This window comes from Misgurnus anguillicaudatus, chromosome 13, assembly GCF_027580225.2.
Source record: "Misgurnus anguillicaudatus chromosome 13, ASM2758022v2, whole genome shotgun sequence".
NCBI lineage: Eukaryota > Metazoa > Chordata > Actinopteri > Cypriniformes > Cobitidae > Misgurnus > Misgurnus anguillicaudatus.
Window position 1 is genome coordinate 24,413,600 of NC_073349.2, and position 22,773 is coordinate 24,436,372.

The following is a 22,773-nucleotide window of genomic DNA, read 5'->3' on the forward strand; positions in this document are numbered from 1 at the left end:
TTTTGTCATCATTAGCTCAGTCTCGTGTTACAAGCCTGTATACATTTATTTGTTCTGATGAACACAAAGGAAGATATTTTGAGAAATGTTTGTAACCAAACCGATCATTAATTTACTTCCATAGTAGTATTTTTTCCTACTATAGAAGTCAATGGGGTCCACGGGCGGTTTGTAAATGATGACAGAATTTTCATTTTTGGGTGAACTATCCCTTTAAGTCTTGAAAGCTGGAACTGTTCACATAATATGAAAACTATATAGTAATTTATATACTGTTTTGTTCTGTGGATCTCAGTCGAAGATTGATGTGTTGATGTCTCAAATAGTGTGACACTGGAATCCATTAGTTTTATATCCAGCTGATTAATAATCAAAACACTTTTTCTGTGGGGAGACGTGAGAAATCAAATTAAACAAACATGTTAAAAGTTCGACAGCAGAACATCAAATTTTTGTTCATTCGCTTGTTAAATAAATAATTTACCCACTTTAAATCACTCCTTTATCACCGTCACAACTCTCCATTTACCTATGATGCATAAGGCACGTTTTCTATGCTGGGAACTTTCAATTCTGATGATTTTAAAGAGAGCTAATGACATCTTTTCTGCCAACACAAACAGGGCTGAATGATGGCATATGTTTAGATACGGGTTTTCCTGAAGTGTGCATATTTATTGAGCGTGTGTTTTTTTAATATAAGCTTTGATCTAATAATAGGCTGAAACTTTAGTGAGTATATACGTGAGATGAATGCAGTCATGCAGTGTAGTCTGCGCTTAAAGGGGTCTGAGAGCTTCAGCAGCAGAGGTGGAAAAAGTACTAAAATATTGTACTCAAGTAAAAGTAAAGTTACTTTAATAATATTTTACTTAAGTAAAAGTAAAGTTACTTGTCTAAAAATCTACTCAAGTAAAAGTAAAAAGTAAGTCATTTTAACTTTACTCAGAGTAAAAGTTACTTTTTTACAGCGGGAAGAGGTGGAGGATTCTAAAACGACAAGGAAATATATACATCTCAAACTATTTGTTTTTAATTGTAGGAACATCTTTACAATTAAAGTGCAATAACAAAAAGTTAATAAAATAAAAAGCTTTTTTAAAGTAAGAAACATTTATGGAATTGTTTAATGATTTTTACATGTGAGTTATGCACTTTTGAAGGTGGTCAGCAGCTTGTAAATACAATCACTATAGTAAGGTTGTAATGGATGTATTGCTGGTAACATACATTATTTTATTAAACTATATATAGTTTAAATGAGCATATAATAAGATGAGTGCCATGTCTATATACATTTGACACGTTTATTATCTTCTTACTTCCCTGACCTGGTTACCTGATGACCTTAATTCTTTTCTCTCTCTCTCTCTCTCTCTCTCTCTCTCTCTCTCTCTCTCTCTCTCTCTCTCTCTCTCTCTCTCTCTCTCTCTAATTACCTGCGCATTCTCGAGGACGTTTTGAAGTTGTGTTTGACTTGACGCGAAGCTGCTAGACCTCGGAAGATAATGCGCATGGTATTAAAAACGCGTCGTGTAATTTCGTACTAGCATGAATCCTACCTTTCATAAAAATGAAACACTCGCTTCGCGTCAGTGGAAAGTGGTCGCTTAAATATGACCAGGGGTTTCTTTCATAAGATTTGAACTGAGGCGGGTCTGCATTAGCGCGTGCCTGTCTCGTCCGTCTCCATGGTTCTTTTTGCGCGTTCCCCCGGGCCCCGCCCATTTACATCCGTTGCGCGTCTTTATCACCTTGCTTTTTAAAATATTTTTTTACTCAGTAACGGATATGATTTAAAATGTAGCTTAGTACAATACTTTAAATAAAACATACTTAAGTAAAAGTAAAAGTACAGATTTTAAAAACTACTCAAAAAAGTAAAAATACACAAAAAACTACTCAATTACAGTAACGTGAGTAAATGTAATTCGTAACTTTCCACCTCTGTTCAGCAGTTCGTTCTTTTACTGATTTACTGCTATGAGGGCTCCCATGTTGACTGCGGGGTACAGAGAAATTACAATAATAAATACTCCACACTTCACACTTTTAACTTTACAGTGATTAAAAACAGAGCTAATAATATAAGCTGAGATCATGAATAATTAATGAGCTGTAAATAAGGTCTACACCTTTGGCAGAGGTCTCAGATAGAGGCCAGAATGGTCACCATGACAACCAGCATCACTCACAGACATATTAAAACTTATAAAATAGTGCTGGGCAAAGATTAATCGCGATTAATCGCATACAAAATAAAAGTGATTTTTGAGGCAATATATGAGTTTGTGCTGTGTGTACTTATTATGTATATATAATAATATAATAATAATAAACTTTATTTTCTATAGCGCCTTTAAAGTGTACATTTCAAAGCGCTGTACAAAAACAATTAAAACAACACAGATACAAATCACAAATGATTAAGATTAAAGAGACTTTTATCTTCATAATGCAATTATGTATGTATTTAAGAAACATTTACATGTGTGTGTATATATTTATATTTTTATATATTTTATATTATATATCAATTTAAAAAATGTATATATAAATAAAAAAATCTGAAATTAATATATTTATGTGTAGGGTTAAATATACACAATAACTATACACAGTACACACATATATATTATGAAAAAAATTGCTATTAAATATATATATATATATATATATATATATATATATATATATATATATATATATATATACAAACAGTAAAATGATGAAAACACAATATTTGTGGGGGAATTAAAACAGCAGTACTTTTTTATTCATCGAAATATCTCAATGTAACATACGGTACGGTGCAAATTTTAAAACTCCATATGGTATAACTGTAACATATTGAATTTGTGTTAACTGGTTTAATGTGTGTAACAAACTGGTTTATTAAACACGTGCTAAAGAGTGAAATGTTGTAAGTAAAAGGAGACCTTCACCTTTCTTTTCATTTCCACCAACAAAACATTTAACGTTTAGAATCAATCTAGTGCAAACAATGTAATCTGTTGATTTACTTTTTGGCTCAAAAACCTGTATGGACCATCAATACACATATAACATCCTTAGTAAACAATATCTACAAACAAACAAGCACGCACGCACTTTGCTGTTCTGACAGAATGAACATGAGAAGAAATCAAAAGTAAAATTTTAATCCATCATTAACAATACTAAATATAAGTGAATTTGGTGATTTTATGTAACTTAGTGAGTACCTAGTTTTTATTCACAGATGACTGAGCACCAAGGTGGATGTTATTTAAATGGACCAATTGCTCCCCCAGTGGCAAATAAAGGAACTGCACTACTACTATAATGTAACAGCCTATGTTTACAACATAATAATGTGTTTTTGTAGTAAACACTGTATTCGGTTTCCCAAAATTGTTAAAGACTTTGAGACACATTTTAAAGATTAGTGTGCTCACACGAATTCATTGCGTTACACATTTAGTTCATCAAGTGGTGTTCATATATATATGATTTTCTTAAATATTAGTACCCTGATTCAAAAACAAGATGTTAAAAATCATGTTTAAAATGACTTATGGTCATTTCATCACATGAAATGTAAGGTCGAGCGCACTGCATTGTGGGATACAGAGATCCACACATTCAGTGTGCTCAGTTGTATACATCTGATTTTGTTTAAAAAAAAGATTCAGTCTTACTTTGTTGGTGATCCAAGTATTCTATTCAAACTGCACACATACTTTAGAAAAAGTAAAAGTATACAAGTATGCAATTATAAATAAATAATCATAAATAAAAGTCACATAAACAAAAATTAACACTGAAAATATCTACAAAACACTGTAAAGATGCTAAAATTGACACTATCCTACATTCCTTCATCTCTGGTTTAGGCCCTTATGGAAATCTGTTGCTATCCACCTATTAACCCGAGCCCTCATTTCAGATCTGACTTAGAAAAACACATGTTGCCCTGAGTCAAGTAACAACTACCTGTGGCTATACTTGTAGCATCCCACAAATCTTATTCCAGGGTATGGATCTGAGGGAAGGTGGGACTGAGCTTTGTAAAAACAAGGAGGCCATTGCAAGGTATTAAAAAGGGCGCACGTTCATCCTTCCGTCTCCATACTAGCAGGTGAAGCCACCAACTAGAAACAACAAATTCATTCATCTCCTGAAGGAGGAGGTTATCAAAAGTCACTGAGGATGCTGATGTCAGCAAACTCTTGGCGGTACCGGTACGAGTACAAGCCCAGCAGGAAAGCCCATTTAAGGGTCATGAAACTCCACACCGCTGACAGGTAGAAGCTCTTGGGGTCGGACAATGCTGCGGGGATTAAAACAAATAACAGGTGATTTCCTCACACAAGTTCAGTGAATGGGTGTTAAATTGTTAAAGAGATTATCCCGATCCAATCACAGACACTATGAATACTATAGAGATATTAGGTCATTTTGTAATCTTGTAAACATTTTTAATTGAAGTGTAAATTGATACCCAACAGATAAACTAACCCTAAACGTTAACATAAACGTAACTACTATATGGCATGTTTTACGCTTTCTTGGAACAATAATTCAATTAAAATTTATTTCGGCAACACTTTACTATAAGTTTTTATGTTAAAAATTAGTTAATGCATTAGCTAACATGAACTATCAATGATTAATACTTCTACAGCATTTATTAATTTTAGTTCATGTTAGTTTCCGCATTGGCTGTTAAAGGGACACTTTTTTTAAAAAATATGCTCATTTTCCATCTTCCCTAGAATTAAACATTTGATTTTTACAGTTTTGGAATCCATTCAGCCGATCTCCGGGTCTGACGGTAACACTTTTAGCATAGCTTAGCATAATCCATTGAATCTGATTAGACCATTAGCATCACGCTCAAAACTAACCAAAGAGTTTCGAATATTTTTTCTATTTAAAACGTGACTCTTCTATAGTTACATTGTGTACGAAGACTGACGGAAAATTAAAAGTTGTGATTTTCTACGCAGATATGGCTAGGAACTATACTCTCATTCTGGCGTAATAATCAAGAACTTTGCTGCCGATGATATTACTCAGTTCTTCCAGAAAAACGCTGAGTTTTTTTGTGATTGTTACGTAATCACGTCGAAAGGTCACGCATGACATATGCGAAATTACTACTCCAGTGTTTACAAGTGTGGAAAAAGAGGATCATCTCGACATAGTTGTATGTGAAATGGTACTAATTAATGTCTTTGTGTCAGTTTATTAATTAAATGGTCCGAGTGACCTTTCGACATGATTACGTAATACGTAATGCCGCGCCGGCACTTCACGCGGCTAGTGCAAGATGAGAAATTGTGGTTTAAAAGTACTTTTTTTTGCGAAAGACGATCGTTTTGACAGACCTTTATGCCTTGGTAGGGATCATTTAGAGTCCTTTGAAGCTGCAATTTTAAATTGCATTGAAACTGTAAACTTGTGAGGTCAAATAAAGTCTATTAAATTGAGAAAAATCCTGGAAAATATTTCATCTCGACTGAACAAAGAAAGACATAAACATCTTAGATGACATCAGGGTAAGTAAATAATCGGGATTTTTTTAAGTGGAATATTTCTTGAACTTTAGTTAATGCATCATGAACTAACATGAATGACTGTATTTACATTAACACTACAATGCTGAAAAACAATATTTTTAATTGTTTGTTCATGTTAGTTAATGCATTTATTATCTATACTAGTACAACTAAGGCTGGGCCAAAAAAAATTGATTTTTCGACTAATCTTTTTTTTTTAACCGTGGTCAATTAAAAAACGATATTCAAAGGCCACAAATCAATTTTTTTTTTTAAATAACCTGATCCTGTTTGATCAGGGAATGTTTTGACTTTTTTCAGCATACATTTTTGCATCAAAATTGTATTGTATTTAACATAATTTATGCATTTGAAAATTAGAGATTGGTTCTGTTTTAATGTACCCAAGTGTACCTAAAATAAAAAAGTGTAATATACAAGTTGGTGGCTCTTAATTTTTTTTTTTTAATTACCCACTTGTAAACTTGTGTTCACTGTTGTTGTTTTTTATAAATAAAGTATTTGTATTAAATCAATATTCACTGAGTTGAATCGAGAAATCGGTCCGAGAATCGAAATCGAATCGATTAGTGCGATGCTAATGGTCTAATCAGAATTATAAAAAGTGGTTTTAAATACTAAAACTAGGGGGTGGTTTCCTGGACAGGGATTAGACTAACATAAATGTAAGAGCTGTCCAAACTGAAAACATCTTGCACTGACATATCTTAAAATACATCAGTGTCCTTTGTTTTGCCTCAAAATGCACACAAGTAATGTTTTTAGTAAGGCATGTTTGTTAAAACTAGTTATATTTTCTAATTAAACTGAGGCCTAGTCCTGGTATAAAATAATCCCCGTCCGGGAAACCACCCCTATATGTTCTATACTAACTACACCAATACATTATACTAGTTATAATGGAAGGGTTTTTATTTTCTAAAAATACAATTTGACAAAAAACAGTAAACTAGACACAGACAGCTGTCTATGGTAAAGCACTTACCTTGTTTTTCTACAATGGCAAGAGTTATGAATGTGGCAAAGGCAGCTACAGCCAGAAGAGAAAATACTAAACTAACAAACATGAAAAACTTAAGTCCCTTTAACCAGGTACGCCAATAGTCCTGAATGTACATGATGTGGGTGACCAAAGCCCAAAGTGCCAGAACCCCTGTAAACACAAATATATGTAGGGACTTTGATGTTACTCAGTTTGTTGACTGTGCTTATACACACACACACACACACGCATGCACGCGCGCGCGCTTCAGTATTAGAATGTAACGTCATAGTTTTCCATTGAATTCATATTAGGCTATATTATATATTTGTAAATCCATATAGAAAGGATGTGCATGACATTAGATTTTAATAAAAATATGAATTGGCCAATTTTGTACACATGTCACACACACAAAATAAATGGGTCGTATGCTGACCTCTTATTTTCAAACTCATTTTGTGCAAATACTTTAATAATTTTAACACAGATAACGCTATAAAAAATCCAGCATTTTTTGCACTATGACAATATCAAACAGCGCAAACATATTAGACTATAAGTGCTTCCGTGCTGTTAACGTCATGTTAAGACGCAAAACAAACGACTGTAAGAAATATCGTGTGAAATCTCTAGATTTTTTGTCCTGTCCTTGAATTTACTTAGCCTACATACCGGATAATCCGCCCATTGCGGCGGTCCAGGGTTGTTTATAAACCACATTCCACACGATAAACGCCGAAGAGCCAACCAACAAGCCGAATGTGGCATAACCCACACTGATCCAGATCCTGTTCAGACCCATGAATAATGTGTTGTGTACCGCAGGGTTTTGCTGAAGCTGTGTGACAAGGATGAACTGAACGGTTACACCATCAGTGAGGGATTATGTAATGCAGCGCTGCTTCTTCGTAAACATGACGGCACGACCCGGAAGTGCTTCGAGTTATCACCTTGACAACCGTCAACAAAATCACCCGGCTGTTCTAGTTATCATGCAGTAAGATTGCATGTAATCATAAAAAAACAACAGTTATCTACCAAAATCTGCATAATAATAAATGCAACATTTATTTTAAGTAATTATATTGCAATGTATGGCCAAATTGTTAAATCGTAAGTGTAAAATTAATATTGATATGAAACGGATAAAAATGGATACAAAGTAACTTTTCAAGACTTCCGTGTTTAAAAACATGTGTGTGGAAATAAAAGAGGTTGAGGTCTAAGTGCTTACAGTAATTCTCAATTCAAACAATGCATAACTTCCTGCCTCAATGTACTTAATGGCATTACATTTTTGGGTGGATACAATAAAGAGCTTATACACTTATTATGCTTATTATGTCCAATGTGCACACAAGAACGGTAGAAGTCAAGTAAAATCTTAATTCTCAAAAACTTTAATCTCATTTATACACAAATGTTTTAAAATAACTTCCTCCTAAAGCTCCTGGTGTCATTTAAATAAGTCACTTAAACAGTGTCACATAGCCTATACTCAGAAGTGGACACTACTTGAGTAAATTTGCCAAGCATCTGTGCTTTATCTTGGGAAAAATATACTTTACTTTACTAAAAAATGTTCACTACATTCTAAAGCATATACTGTGTATTTTTTTTAAATTGCGTATTAAAATTGATTTAGCACCTAATTACATAAAAATTGTGTACTTTTACTTTCCTTGAGTAAAAGTACAAAAGTACGATTTACTTAAGTTAAAGTAAAAAAAACCTAGATGTTTAATGTACTTAAATATTAAATATAAACCAAAAACTTGAAATTCTGAAATGAAGTGGAGTAAAAATTATAATAATATGCTGTTGGAGTGTATGTTTTCCAAAGAAAAACACTGATAAAATACCAATACTTAAAAATGTACTTTTATGTAGAAAGTAAAAATATTTAAGTAGTGTCCGCATCGCTATACTGTATAACACACACACACAGACCAGAAACTGTCAATGCGGAGGATCCTGAATGTTCTAGTATCCAAGGAAAGGGTGGGAAGAGGTGTTAATGACCACAAGCACACATTTTGGGAAGCACACAGTGTAGACTACACAAAATGAACATCCCAGTCAAGTGGACACAGATGTACATTGGCCCCATTTCCCCCGGTCACTGTGAAGATCTACTGCAATGCAGGGTTTATGCTTAAAATTTCGGGTAAATGAGGACAGTAAGCGTCATCATGCTTATGGCACACCTTAATGCAACCTTCACAAATACAAAGCCACATTTTATGTCACCAATCAGAGCGCAGCAGGAAGCTGGTTACTCGCATGGCCTCAGCGATTCAAATGAGATCAAAACTCAGAGGTTTCCTCTGTGTACTTAACAGAGAGCACAGTGAGACAAAAAGAGATAAAGAGAGCGAGACAGCGAGAGAAAGAAATTTTGAGACAGATAAAATAATTTATAGACTCGTATACTTCAAAACAGGAGCTCTTCTTGAAGACAAGACAGACAAGATTATCCTGATTGACTTTACAAAATATTTCCATAGAAGAAAAGAAAATCTGTTATTAAAATACTGGATATACCGGTAAGTTTGTTCACATCTTTCACTGACAGGTGTAATCATATTTATTTAAGTCAAACAATGTTTAAGAAGACAAGACTGTGATTTTGTGTGGTTGCGACCTTAAGAAGCTATTTTTATCTGACCTGGTCCTTAAAATAACTTTTGTTGGTGTGATAATTTAAATACAACCATGACATGGTTAACTTATGTGACAAAATATTTTTACAGTGCTGGTGAAAGAAAACTACATGTAGATATGCTTGTTTGTTTTGGTCATGCCTTATACACAGTCAGAAAAAAATGGTCAAACTGTCACTAAGCTGTTCCCTTTTCAAAAAGTACACCTTTGCACCTAAAGAGTTAATATTAGTACCTCAGAGGTACATATCGGTTTCAAATATCTTTAGCTAAATTATACATACTAGGACCTTTAAGAAGGGCACTGCCTTAGTGACAGCTTGGGACCATCTTATGTGACAGTTTTTAAAACTGTTAGGTTTGTAAAGAAATTTGATTGGTTTTTGGGCACAATTTGAGCTTCACGTGTACAACTATGTATATTTAATTGACATTCAGTACAATACACAAAAATTCCCTGACAACATTCATTGCCGTTGGAAATTTCGTGGGTCCATGATTCATTATGATGCCAGGAAACATAGGTGAGTAGTGGGTGAACGCTGAGTTAGGGGGGTTAACTGTAAACTTTCTCAAACCACCAGGCAGCAGACAGGAAGTTGCACATGGGCAGATGCTCACGAAGAGGTGTGCATGTAAAACAACTATCGCTTTCTTTATCTCCTTCTCTTTATTGTAATTGCTAACTAAACAATGCATCCATGCAGCTCAGATAAAGAGATGCAAAATAGATTCTGAACTGATGCGGGAAGGAAAAGGGGATCTGGAAAAACAGGATTCATGAGCATGTAAAATCATATACCATATGTGAAGTTGAGATTTGTGTTTGGCTCAGATTAAGATATTTATGTGTGTGATTTTTCATGTTTCGTTTTTAAAATGCAGAGGGAGTTGAAGGTTCCAAAAAAAGGCTGTGATATATTGCAGGAAATCCCACACCCTTTCCCACAGGAACTGTGTGTTTGCCCTCTCCTCATCTCCTTCACTCCCTGTCCTGCTTTCTGAAGATACATTTTCACTGACTAAAGAACTATCATTTTTAAAAATAAAAGAGGATGCTGAAAGAGGATATTTGCTTGATATATTTTTAGTCCAAAATTAATTTATTTCTTACCTTTTTATAGTCTATCCTTTTCCAATACAAAGAATCTTATTGTTCTGTGGATGTTAAATATTCTTTACGTAACCACACAGCCAGCCAAAGATCATGTAGGAATCTTTATTTAGCAATGAGTGAGGTCACATGTTTAAAATAGTACCTAGAAAGCAATTTTGCATTTAAAAGGCGTCTAATAGCCATTCAAATATATCCCAAACATCTAAGCCAGGGGTTTTCAAACTTGTGTCAGGTGAACCCCCCTTTACCTAAATTATTTACTTAAAGTACCTCTTAAGATCTCATGTAAATACTTAAATATTTAATAGCACTGTACAATTGAAGAGTTTCGTTGCAAAACGAGATAAATCCATTTTTTTTACATTTTTCTCAAAACATGTTTATTATTATGTTATCATGTTATTATTTTGTTTTATGGTGCTACTTAGCTGTATTTTTTAAGTTATGAAGGTTTAAATCAAAACAAACCAACTGCAGTTGCATAGAAATTAATTGGAATGCACAACCAAAAAACAAGATTTCTGAACAATTAAAAAAACGGTGGTTATCTCGTTTTGCAACGAAACTCTTCAATTGCATATTCAAATATTTTTATTTTTTATTTAACTTTATTTTTTATCTATTTTAAAGTTTTTATTAGAAATATTTTTACCTTAAAGCAACACTAAAGGTTTTTTTACCTTAAAATAACGTTTCCAAAAAAGTTTTAGTCGTTCATCCACTCGAAACAGGGTGAACGGCACTTTCACATTCGCTTTGCAGCCCTCTATCGGCCAAAACCGCACTAAAGAAGTTTCCAACCGTCGGGTCGCGGTCCTGTAGTTCGAGTGAAAACTACAAAAACTTGCTTTACGGCAGACCTACAATCCAATCAGAGCCAGCTTTGCTGCAGTAGGCTAAATTATTTACGACAGTGGTAATGGACAATTCCGCTTCCAACCTGTAGGGGGAGCAAAGAGCAAAAACTCTTTAGTGTTGCTTCAATTTGCTAATTTTTTTAGTGTTGTGTATAAGTCACATGATATGTAGGTTAAACAAATAAACTATATCTTTTGTTAGTAAAAATCTACTTTGTTAGTAAGTGTAATAACATTTTATGATTTAATTGTAAGTAATTATTTAACATTTTTCATCAATTCACGAACCGTATGAATACGTACAAAGTTAATCATGCAAAAACGTACAATTACCATAAAAAAACGAAAACGAAACGCCACCCCTAACTCCAACATCACAGGGTCCAAGGCAAATTCTACGAAAATGTACATATATGATCATTTGAACTAATAAGAATTAGCCACCTCGAATTGCTATGAGATAGCGTGAATGAGATCTCATAAGTTATTTGAGCAAAAACGACATGTAACCAAATTCAAGTTTATTTTGGCTAGAAGTTGGTCACTGATAGCCAGAATATATCATGGTTATAGTTAACCTCCTCCTAGACCAGTGGTCTCCAACATGGTGCCCGCACGGAGTCTGTGAGTTGCCTGCCAAAACACATTAATAGTCTTAATTTGGATATTTATTTATTTATTTATTTTATATTAGCTTGGCTTCTTTTATGTATGTTAACATTTTAAACAATTATAAAGCATATTAGCAACTAAAATTAAATAAAAAAAGTTTTGAGTAGACTACCAAAAAAGTAGCCATCCAGATTTATTTGTTGTTTTATTCATTGTGGTAGCCCTTGCTCACAAAAAAGGTTGGAGACGCTGTCCTATAATGAAATGAAGCAACTGATTGCTTGGAATGGTTATTATTTTGTATTATTACTTTATTTATAGTGTGTGTAGCCTATACTTTTTGGCAATGTACCAGCTTATTCTAACAAAAAAACAAGAACATAGTCAAGCATCCTCAGTTTGTTGTTGACTGCGAGATATCAAACTCTACTAGTTATAAATGCACACTAGAGGGCACACATAGTTCCATTAAACATGTGAGGAATAAATATCTCAACATCGCTGCATATAGACATCGCTGCATGCAATTTTTACCTAGCAAACAATGTGAAAACATCAAATGACTTAATTTTTAAGAAGGGACCTGAGCCAGATCTTGTGACCAAATATTATAATAAATTAGGGGTGGGATTTTTTGATTCAGGAAAGTAGATAACCACCCTACAACTTCCTACAATAGCATCATGTTAATTTCAAAATCTATTTAATCACACAAAGTACACTCACCTAAAGGATTATTAGGAACACCATACTAATACTGTTTTTGACCAACTTTCGCCTTCAGAACTGCCTTATATCTACATGACATTGATTCAACAAGGTGCTGAAAGCATTCTTTAGAAATGTTGGCCCATATTGAAATATAGCATCTTATAGTTGATGGAGATTTGTGGGATGCACATCCAGGGCACGAAGCTCCGTTCCACCACATCCCAAATATGCTCTATTGGGTTGAGATCTGGTGACTGTGGGGGCCATTTTAGTACAGTGAACTCATTGTCATGTTCAAGAAACCAATTTGAAATGATTCGAGCTTTGTGACATGGTCCATTATCCTGCTGGAAGTACCCATCAGAGGATGGGTACATGGTCATAAAGGGATGGACATGGTCAGAAACAATGCTCAGGTAGGCAGTGGCATTTAAACGATGCCCAGTTGGCACTAAGGGGCCTAAATTGTGCCAAGAAAACATCCCGCACCATTACACCACCACCACCAGCCTGCACAGTGGTAACAAGGCATGATGGATTCATGTTCTCATTCTGTTTAAACCAAATTTTGACTCTACCATCTGAATGTCTCAACAGAAATCGAGACTCATCAGACCAGGCAACATTTTTCCATTCTTCAACTGTCCATTTTTGGTGTGCTCGTGCTAATCGTAGCCTCTTTTTCCTCTATTGTAGCCCATCCGCCTCAAGGTTGTGTGTGTTGTGGCTTCACAAATGCTTTGCTGCATACCTTGGTTGTAACAAGTCAAAGTTGCTCTTCTATCAGCTTGAATCAGTCGGCCCATTCTCCTCCGACCTCTAGCATCAACAAGGCATTTTCGCCCCCAGGACTGCCGCATACTGGATGTTTTTCCCTTTTCACACCATTCTTTGTAAACCCTAGAAATGGTTGTGTGTGAAAATCCCAGTAACTGAGCAGATTGTGAAATACTCCGACCCATCTGGCACCAACAACCATGCCACGCTCAAAATTGCTTAAATCACCTTTCTTTCTCATTCTGATATTCAGTTTGGGGTTCAGGAGATTGTCTTGACCAGGACCACACCCCTAAATGCATTAAAGCAACTGCCATGTGATTGGTTGATTAGATAATTGCATTAATGAGAAATTGAACAGGTGTTCCTAATAATCCTTTAGGTGAGTGTATACTTTACCCTGTTATGAAACTAATTCAAGACTTCAATTTTCCATGTTCTTGTCTATTTCAGGGACATTTCCATTGTCATGTTGCATATAGGGAGTATCAAGGTTTACATACAAGTTTGAAAAAAAGCTTTGTTTTCTAATCAGATGTTTCATTAAAAAATGTGCACTGTAAAAAATGATTTGCTGCCTTAAATTTTTAAGTTGAATCAACTGGGATTTACAAGTCATTTCAACTATTATTTATCTTGACTAGAGATAAGTTGCTACAACTCAAAAAAATGAAGTTGACCAATTTCAACTATATTCTAACAACTCATATGAGTTATAACAACTCATCTATTGTCAAGATAAATAATAGTAATTTCAAAATTACTTGTAAATCTGAGTTGATTCAACTACAAAATTTAAGGCAGCAAATAATTTTTTTACATTTTTGTGCTGATCTGGCTGCAAAAAGTATTCCTGAGATTTGTGAAAGTCTAAAAACTGCACCTGAACGTTCCCCCTGATTTTGACAAGTAAGATATGTAACAGACCCCAAACCTATCCTACAATCTCTAAGAAATGTTGTTGCAGGACCAACAATGATGTTGATCCAAGAACATGTCGTACTGAATGAAGTCACATTCGACTGAAAACAATTGTAGCCAAAGTGTCTGCTGATCTGATCTTGTGCCGTTTCTTATCAAAGGCAAACTAGCATGATCACTTACCCCGTGTATAGGTCACATGCAGGAAAACTGGATTTCTGAGTTTTGTTAGTGGCACATTCCGTCATAGGCAACCATAGATGCACACAAACACACAAGTATACTTTCAGATATGCAGACGAGCGGTTGTGAACGTAGACTTTGAAAGAACTCATTGTGGATGTCCTCATTTGGAGTTGCCCACCGGGCCTTAAGGTTTATTTTAGCAGTTGTGGATTCAGAAACACAGTGGATATGCATGGCAGAACATTTTCTTTCTTTAAAAAGATCCTGTCCTCTAATACGAAAAACAGGAAGGGTAAGACCCCAAACTGATGCTGACACTGGTGGTGTGAGATTTGTTAGTGTGAATAGATCACATGGTGTTGTATTTTCTGTTGTGGTCTGATGTTTGTGTCCTGTACTGTATGTGTATACGTGCATACGTGTATATGTGTATGCAGCTCATCTACACAACCACAGAGATGAGCTTTGTCAACAGCACTGCTTTGCAGAGAGTTGTTTATTGTGGATACATTTATAATAATGTGTTTAAAACATTTTTGGGGATTTTTTTTTGGCCAAAATGGTTTGTCTGTGGCATCATAAAGCAAATGTGTAGGTGTTAAATTAATTATTTTAAAAATATTACTCAAATAATTTGGACATGTTGGAGTGCATATGCTCATTTTGTCCATAAGGGGGCAGAATCTCATTAAAATCTGTAAACAAGCCCTGCTCATTTGTTGCTTCTCTAAAGCTTCATATTTAGTCTGCAAAGGGAATATTTGTGCATACCGTATAAATCGATAACAGTAACATATTTAGGTCTTTTAACATTCGAGACTGGAGCACAAAAACACAAACAGTAGAGGAGGAAAGGAAGCCCACAAACTGAAACAATAGCCGGGGTCTAAACAAGCATTATGTAATGTTCCCTGACCTCCTGAACAAAAATGAAAGGGTGGGCGGCCTGATGTGCGCCATATGGCCATTCTTAGGGTGTGACTCTCAAGACTGTTCCCATCATGACCTATGGGTGTGGAGGACATACAAGTCCCTTTAGAATTTCGTATGGGCACCTAAAAACAAAAACACAAACTGCGTCTCAAGACCAAGTGCGGGCTCAGGAAAAGTGCGCACCAAGAGCCCATCTCGACTGTAAAGGGGTGCCCATGAGCACCTTTTTCAAACCTAAAATGACCAATGGAACACCCTACAGCAGGGATAGGCAACGTCGGTCTTCGAGTGCCGATGTCCTGCAGATCCAACCCCGATAAAACCTTGCCTACCTGTAGTTTTTAGGTGACTCTTCAGACTTTGATTAGTTTATTCAGGTGTGCTTGATTAAATGGACACTCCACTTTTTTTGAAAATTTCCAGCTCCCCTAGAGTTAAGCAATTGATTTTTACCGTTTAAGGATCCATTCAGCTGATCTCCGGGTCTGGCGGTACCACTTTTAGCATAGCTTAGCATAATCCATTGAATCTGATTAGACCATTAGCATCGCGCTGAAAAATTACCAAAGAGTTTAGATTTTTATTCTCATTCTGGGGTAATAATCAAGGACTTTGCTGCTGGCTGCAGGAGGCACAATGATATTATGCAGCCCCCAAAAATAGTCCCCTTGGTAACTTTCAATAGCGGGCACTGCTAACTATTATTGCATCTGCTGCAGCCATGTTACGGCAGCAAAGTCCTTGATTATTACCCCAGAATGAGAGCCATATCAGACTAGAAAATCACAACTTTTAGTTTCCGTCGGTCTTAGTACACGATGTAACTACAGAAGAGTCAAGTTTTAAATAGTTTTAAAAATATTAAATCTCTTTGGTCATTTTTGAGCGCAATGCTAATGGTCTAATCGGATTCAATAGATTATGCTAATCTATGCTAAAAATGGTACCGCCAGACCCAGAGATCGGCTGAATGGATCCTAAAACGCTGGAGCTTAACTCTGCAGGACATCGGCACTCCAGGGCCGACGTTGCCTACCCTTGCCCTACGGTCTTGACGGACATGTGCATGCGTCGCCTATGTAAGTCCACAAGACTGCAAATCCACAAAGTGCACAGTTTGGGATGCAGCCTATGATTTCGGACACCATTAAAAAATGGCTGTTCCCTCAAATAGTGCATTTATAAGAGTTTGGGGCTATTTCGGATGTTTATGTGGACATCAAGAAAGCACTGAATTCTGATCCACTTGCAAGTAAACACAATAGCCTACTATTAAAGAGTTGACAATATGCAGCCAGTGAGTTTTACTAGAGTCATGATATTGCACAAACAGCAGAATAAGAGACCACATAGGATGTACCAAAACCAGAAGTGCAGTTTGACTAGACATAAAACTCTTTTTCTATACTTTTGTCTTCTCAGAGGTTCCAGCGGTCATGTGTTCAGCAGATACACTCATCCAGTCCTCGCGGGGTTCATGCCTTAAAGAGGTATAGTAGTGTTCCTCCTTTATCATCTATGTAGGTTAACAGCACCTTTAAAAACGTAATAACCCAAACTATTGCTTTCGATTTTCTCTGTGTTGCAAATTCATGGCGCCAATGTTATGAATCTGCCAACCTCATGATGCTCAGCTACAACTCTACAGACCATTTTGCTGTTTTACTGTAAACATTGTGTGTCCTATTCCAACTTGTATTAAAGCCTTTGCTTACATTTCCGGTTAGTTTACTCCTTCATTCCAACCTTGGCACCTGCTTTAGTAGTAAGGTGGGTTACAGACACACCCCCGGTCTTCAACCCCTCAAGGTTTATCAGACAGCTGGAACACACAGATAAGAGAGCTGAAGGAGAGACTGGGTGTGTTATTGAGTCAAACGCATAAGCTAAGCATATTTTTGCCTGCAGTGGTGCTTCTTATACCTCAAAGCTTGTTGTGTAAAATCCAGTATGACCGGAATATACAATCTGCTTATTACACAGCTACTTGCTGCATGAGTAAATAATAGGACAAAAATGTATTTGAAATTATTATTAGCTTATCTGTAATCATTTCAAATCAAGAATGAGAAAAGACTAGTGATGCATTAAACAAGGAAGTAGTACCGGTCAAGATGACTCACAGTGCCTTAATGGATGTTATTATCGGGTAATAAGCAGAACATACCTGGGAATGTCATGCCTGACCAATCAGAAACAAGCATTCCAAAGAGTTGTGTAATAATTGGTGATAAACAATATCACAACAATATGTGATTACAAAAGTGTGCATAAAAGCAACTGCACAAAATAATAACACATAAAGCATGTTACATGTTACAAATTACTACTATAGTGTTATTTAATATTAACTGCATTAAATTGATAAACAAATACAATAGTATATGCTCATATTTACTATAGTCTTCTGAATTAAATATCTATGTTACTAGTTTACTAGTACACTATTTACAGTATAATATGTCAAATGCTTTTAATGACAAAAGCTATTTTGAAATGTTATCGTGATAACCTTACGCAAAGAACAACGCATTTAAATGTTATAACTTATGAACATCCATGCGGACCAAGGATGGGAAATGAGGGGCGCGCCGTGTCCGGCAGGGGCGGGTACGCGGAGCGCGGGGTGGCGCGTCCTGCTCGGCTGGATTGTCGGGAACGCGCAGGCAGGTTTGACAGCGCGCAGCAGGTTTTTAAAGGCATTCACAATCTGGAGATAAGAAGACGCGTGTAGGAATGCCGCGTGTATGTCGGACTGTCTTTCATCTGGGATGGTCAGACTCTCAGTGGAGATGTTGTTACTGCAACAGATGATCTCTAAATGAAATAATCACAGATATCGGACTAAACCGAAACATGCATCTCTTTCGGAGTTACAATTACCGAGTGTATCCTGATCGCGGTGCCAATGAGAAAACACCTAAAATCCGGGGTATCAGCTGGGTAAGTGGGTAGAAACATTATTAAAGAATATAGTTGTTTATGACAGTGTTTAAATGGTGTGAGGTGTTTTACCCATATTAATACTGTAGTATTACATTATATAATTATTTATTATTCACTAAACCGACATAATAACATGATTGTATAATAGCCTATAGCGACAGTAGTTTTACTTAGGGTAAAACTAGCTGTAAACGGACTTAAAATGATGATTATGTCAATTTATTGATATTGGTATAATAATACTAAGGTACAATATCATGTGAAAAGTGAAGTGCATTTGTAAATTCGCTACAACAACTTGTATCATCAGAAAATCAGCAGGACTAGGGATTGTTGGTGCGTGCGCGCGCAAGTTTGTTTATACTTGTGACGACCAAATTTGTTATAGCCTATATATAAATCAGGCACTTTATGAATATCATTAATATATTGTTAAAATCATTTGAACATATTAGTACATGACCAGCAACAAAATCCCTCACGAAAATTAACCATGGTTTTACAAACCAGTATTCAAAAACATAGTTAGCCTACTATAAAAAACATGGTTTTGCTAATAATAATCAATACACCAAAAACAAAACAAAAAACATGGTTAATTTTTGTAAGGGATGTCATATTTGATCCCCTAGAAAGACACATACAGTAGGCTACTAAAAAATACGTGAGAGGTCCTCCTTATAACTCATTAGCTGTGTACATTGGAACCAACGTCAAATAATGTTAAAAGTAACATTTAAAGCTAGACAATTAAAGGGATAGTTCACCCAAAAAATGAACTGTCATTATTTACTCACCTTCATGTTGTTTAAAACCTGTATGAGTTTTTTTATTCTGTTGAACACAAAAGAAGATATTTTGATAAATGATGGTAACCACACAGTTGACATAAGAGTGTAATGATGACAGAATTTTCATTTTTGGGTGAACTATCCCTTTAATCCAACTACACTAAGGGGTTAAATTATAGTTCTTTGTAGTGTATTTTTTACTCTGTATAGTTATTTATAGTTTATTGTCAACCCGGTCGGTTTGTTTCCGTACAGTTTGGGAACAATATCCGAAGACTTCCATCCAGCACAGGAAACTCCTGTAGACCAAAGTGAACTAGAGTAAACTTTAGTGAACAATAAAGTAACATGTAGCCTGCATTCACAGTATTTACATTTTAAACAGTAATTAAATCTAATATACATATTTTGAAAACAGATGACACTTCAAAAAAGAAAGAACCCTCATTTATAGAACCTTCGCGGCAACAATTTTTGGTTCCTTGACTCTTTAGGAACCTTTATTTTGTATGTATTTTTGTGCTTGGAAAATTAAAAAACATTTATGAATTTGGATATCTTCCGCGTGTACATTATTTTTAAAGACACACAACCAACAATTAGACCAATCAGGAAAGACAGAACTGTCTGCTTTGAAAAGCACAAATGATTGTTAGTTGTTACGGAGTGATGGTGCTCATGCTAAGACACAGGAACCCAATGTCCTTCTTCTGCATTCCAGCAATAAAGCAGTGACTCAATAAGATGAAATACCTCACATTGCCAGAGATCTTCCTCATGGGAGATAAAGAGTATGAGCCACAGCTAAAGAAGGAAAGATGTTCAGTATGTCTCAGTTTTTATAAATGGCAAGTCATCTGTAATCCATTTATAGTTTGTTTGTTTTTGCCACAAAGTTCAATTTCTTTTATTCACTCTGCAGTCGTTTATTACAAAACTTGTAGACAGTACAGCTACTGGCAATACAAAAACAAATGTTGAGAAAGAGAAAGCAAAAGCTTCTTATCCGTATTATCAGAATTTGTAATAAATCTATAAGACTATAAATGATTAGTATATTTCGAATCTTATAGTTTCATTAGACTGAGAGTAAATAGCTCTGGGTCATTTCTCTCTTGTGCCGTAGCATGTGATCCAGCCGGTCTATACAGTTTACTCAGTCAACAGATCCACAGGGTGGAGAGATCTCCATGCCGAATGATCTCAGTCTTAGGGAAATCAAGCATGAGGATCCAGAAGTGAACCGGATCACCTTCTTAACCCCTGATAACGATAGCCCGTTGAATTATAAGAAAATAATGCACACCTAAGGTGGTAATGCGGCACCGCGGGTGTGCATTATTTTCAAATAATTCAAAGGACCGGAGTCAATTATTCCGCTTATACTACGGTTATAAAAAATATTGCTCTGGTGACTATTTTAAAGACATTTTAAAGGTTAGGTGTGCGGTTATTGAAAAATAATCAACACCCATGGAACATTTCTCAACCAATCAGAATAAAGCATTCAACAGTCCCGTGGTATAAAGAAAAAATGGTATATAGAGAAAATAAAGCTACAATTACTACTGATAATCTCACAAGGACACTTGGTGAGTTACATAGGTGAAAATTATATAGGTGAATACAATCGTAAGACAAATGCAAGAGACGATGGAACGTATAGACATATCTTTATAAAAATCTACCCAAGTAATACTACTGAGAATTCATAACTATTTTACAAAATGGCTAACTATTTTACAAAATGGCGAACTATGAATTCATAAAGTGAATCATACAAAAACGTAAGATTATTAGAAATTAGAAAAATATATACATTTAAAACTCAATTATATCCAGCCTGATCTCACGAGAATTCGTACATATTTTATAAGTTGGCTAATTTGTATAAATTCATACAAAGTTAATCATGCAAAAATGTACGATTCTCATGAAAAAAAAAACGAACCCCTTACCCAGCACCAGGGCTGTGCAAAAAAATAATTGCCTGCGATTCTCATGCGTGTTTCATCAGTAAAGCCAGTTCGGTGATTAGTAGTAAATCGCCATCACCTGCTTTCAGATAGAGCAGCATTTACTACACAGAGCTGTATTTCACAAAGAAACTAGGCAAAATCACATTCATAATCTAGGAAAATCTACTCCGATAATCTATGTGATTTTGCTGATGAAACACGCATGAGTTTCGCAGGTGATTTTTTTGCACAGCCCTACCCCGCACCTAACCCCAATGTCACAGGGGTCAAGGCAAATCGTACAAAAACGTAGGAATGTGGTCGTATGAATTAATACGAATTAGCAAACTCGTAAAATATGTATGAATTCTCGTGAGATAGCGTTGCTATATCAATTTCCATATGGAAAGATCTCTAAACCCATCACTATGGTGAAAGCAGATTCGCAAATTCAAATGAGCCATCTCGTAAAATAGTGACAAATTGCAATGAGATTGCATCGGAGATGAAACCTATAAAGATATAACGCTCTTTCAAGTCAAATCAGGACATGTCTCTTTAACTTATGAGAACACAAGTCCTGGTTTGGTTTAAACGACCATTATGCATTATCAAGCCAATCTCATAAATAAAAGGACATTGAACTACACCGCATTAGTCAGCTGATGCTGAGCAACACCTGGCGTGGGAACAGAGGCTGACAGTGGCTCATAAAACTACAGAGAGTTATGGATCTCTCGGCCATCGGGTTAAAGGTGGCGGTTCTGAAACCAAGACTTGAGATTTTCTCTTTGTGTATTTAGAAACAGCTCATATGCTAGTAGACTCTCCAGCTCGACTGGTAGAGCATGTTGCCAAATCCTTACTAGAGCACGTCGGTTCACTTGAGAAGAAGGTATTTATTAACACTGTCAAAAAAGAAAAGGTCCCTAGCTGTCACAGGGGACCTATTAATATAAACTCTGCAAAGGTGCAAAGGTGTAGTTTTTGGGTACTGCCCCAGGGACAGCAACTCATCATTTTTGACAATTTTTTTCTGACAGTGTTTAAGAAAAGCACGACAAAGCCAAATATTATAGTCACTACTCTTTTACAACTGTGCCATGGTTTTGGGCATCCCGCTTTTCTGCCGTACAATACTGATCATACAGTATGCAATATACCAAGCTGTACAGCCCACTCATACCATTAAATGTGATATTGTATGTATCAAATTGTATAGATGTCACTATATTAATTTTAGATTCAATAACTACATTATTTGAATACCAAAGCAGCACCAGTAGTTAACATCTGACCAGCACATATAAATAATTAAACCTCATCAATGCTTATCATGTAAAGGAGAGAGAAGTTTGGCTCTTGACACGCTGTGATTGCGGATGGAGATCAGAGCGGCTGGTGATTGTGGTTTGTTAATGGCTGGACACAGCCGCAAAACATCGAGTGCCACTTGAGCAGAAGTCCCGTAACATATGCATACTTACCTCCTCATTCGGTCTCAAGAACGTTCCCCACTTCAGCCGCTCGAAATCACTGCAAAGCTTCTTTTCTCTTGGGTCATTTCAATGACTTGTTTTGTCTACAACTAATATTAGAGACGAAAAGAAAAGTTCACCCATTATGTTCATTTACTTACTGTACCTCACCCTGCAACCCTGTATCACGAAATTATGTACCTATAGTCACGTAAATTTATCTTTTCTGTGACACTGACACGTTTTTCCACCTTTTTGCGTGAACATTCTACGT

General features: G+C 35.7%; 2 protein-coding genes and 1 long non-coding RNA gene across 5 annotated transcripts in view; 1 reads left to right on the plus strand and 2 right to left on the minus strand.

The window, feature by feature from the left end:
• Nucleotides 1-2,742: 2,742 nt before the first annotated feature.
• Nucleotides 2,743-7,473, minus strand: slc48a1a (solute carrier family 48 member 1a). Its single transcript, XM_055188871.2, has 3 exons — nt 7,222-7,473; nt 6,550-6,717; nt 2,743-4,312 (listed from the first exon to the last, which is right to left on the minus strand). Exons 1-3 carry the CDS (start codon nt 7,349-7,351, stop codon nt 4,176-4,178), a joined length of 435 nt encoding a protein of 144 aa, XP_055044846.1. The 5' UTR covers nt 7,352-7,473; the 3' UTR covers nt 2,743-4,175.
• A 1,408-nt stretch (nt 7,474-8,881) lies between these two features.
• The window catches only part of rapgef3 (Rap guanine nucleotide exchange factor (GEF) 3), a 59,034-nt gene continuing 45,142 nt past the window's right edge, over nt 8,882-22,773 (plus strand). The window contains exons 1-2 of one of the 2 annotated variants that reach the window (XM_073875458.1): nt 8,882-9,095; nt 16,749-16,816. In XM_073875458.1, the coding sequence (XP_073731559.1) occupies nt 16,763-16,816 (54 nt within the window). In that variant the 5' untranslated portion in view covers nt 8,882-9,095; nt 16,749-16,762. Of the gene's footprint in view, nt 9,096-16,748; nt 16,817-17,977; nt 18,270-22,773 lie in introns of those variants that run through there. The other variant, XM_073875457.1, reaches the window with a different exon arrangement.
• Nucleotides 16,599-22,773, minus strand: part of LOC129430872 (uncharacterized) — a 50,443-nt gene continuing 44,268 nt past the window's right edge. The window contains exons 4-5 of one of the 2 annotated variants that reach the window (XR_008639663.2): nt 17,042-17,148; nt 16,599-16,861 (exon numbers count right to left, since the gene is read on the minus strand). This is a non-coding gene — a long non-coding RNA (uncharacterized lncRNA). Of the gene's footprint in view, nt 16,862-17,041; nt 17,149-22,230; nt 22,610-22,773 lie in introns of those variants that run through there. The other variant, XR_012372951.1, reaches the window with a different exon arrangement.

Bases quoted from the DNA above. Each gene is read 5' to 3' on its own strand.
- slc48a1a (XM_055188871.2), bottom strand. From the start codon at position 7,351: ATGGGTCTGAACAGGATCTGGATCAGTGTGGGTTATGCCACATTCGGC. The intron at 6,718-7,221 runs GTATGTAGGCTA...TTGTGTTTACAG, and splicing joins CGCAATGGGCGGATTATCCG to GGGTTCTGGCACTTTGGGCT. The intron at 4,313-6,549 runs GTAAGTGCTTTA...TAATCCCCGCAG, and splicing joins TGCCATTGTAGAAAAACAAG to CATTGTCCGACCCCAAGAGC.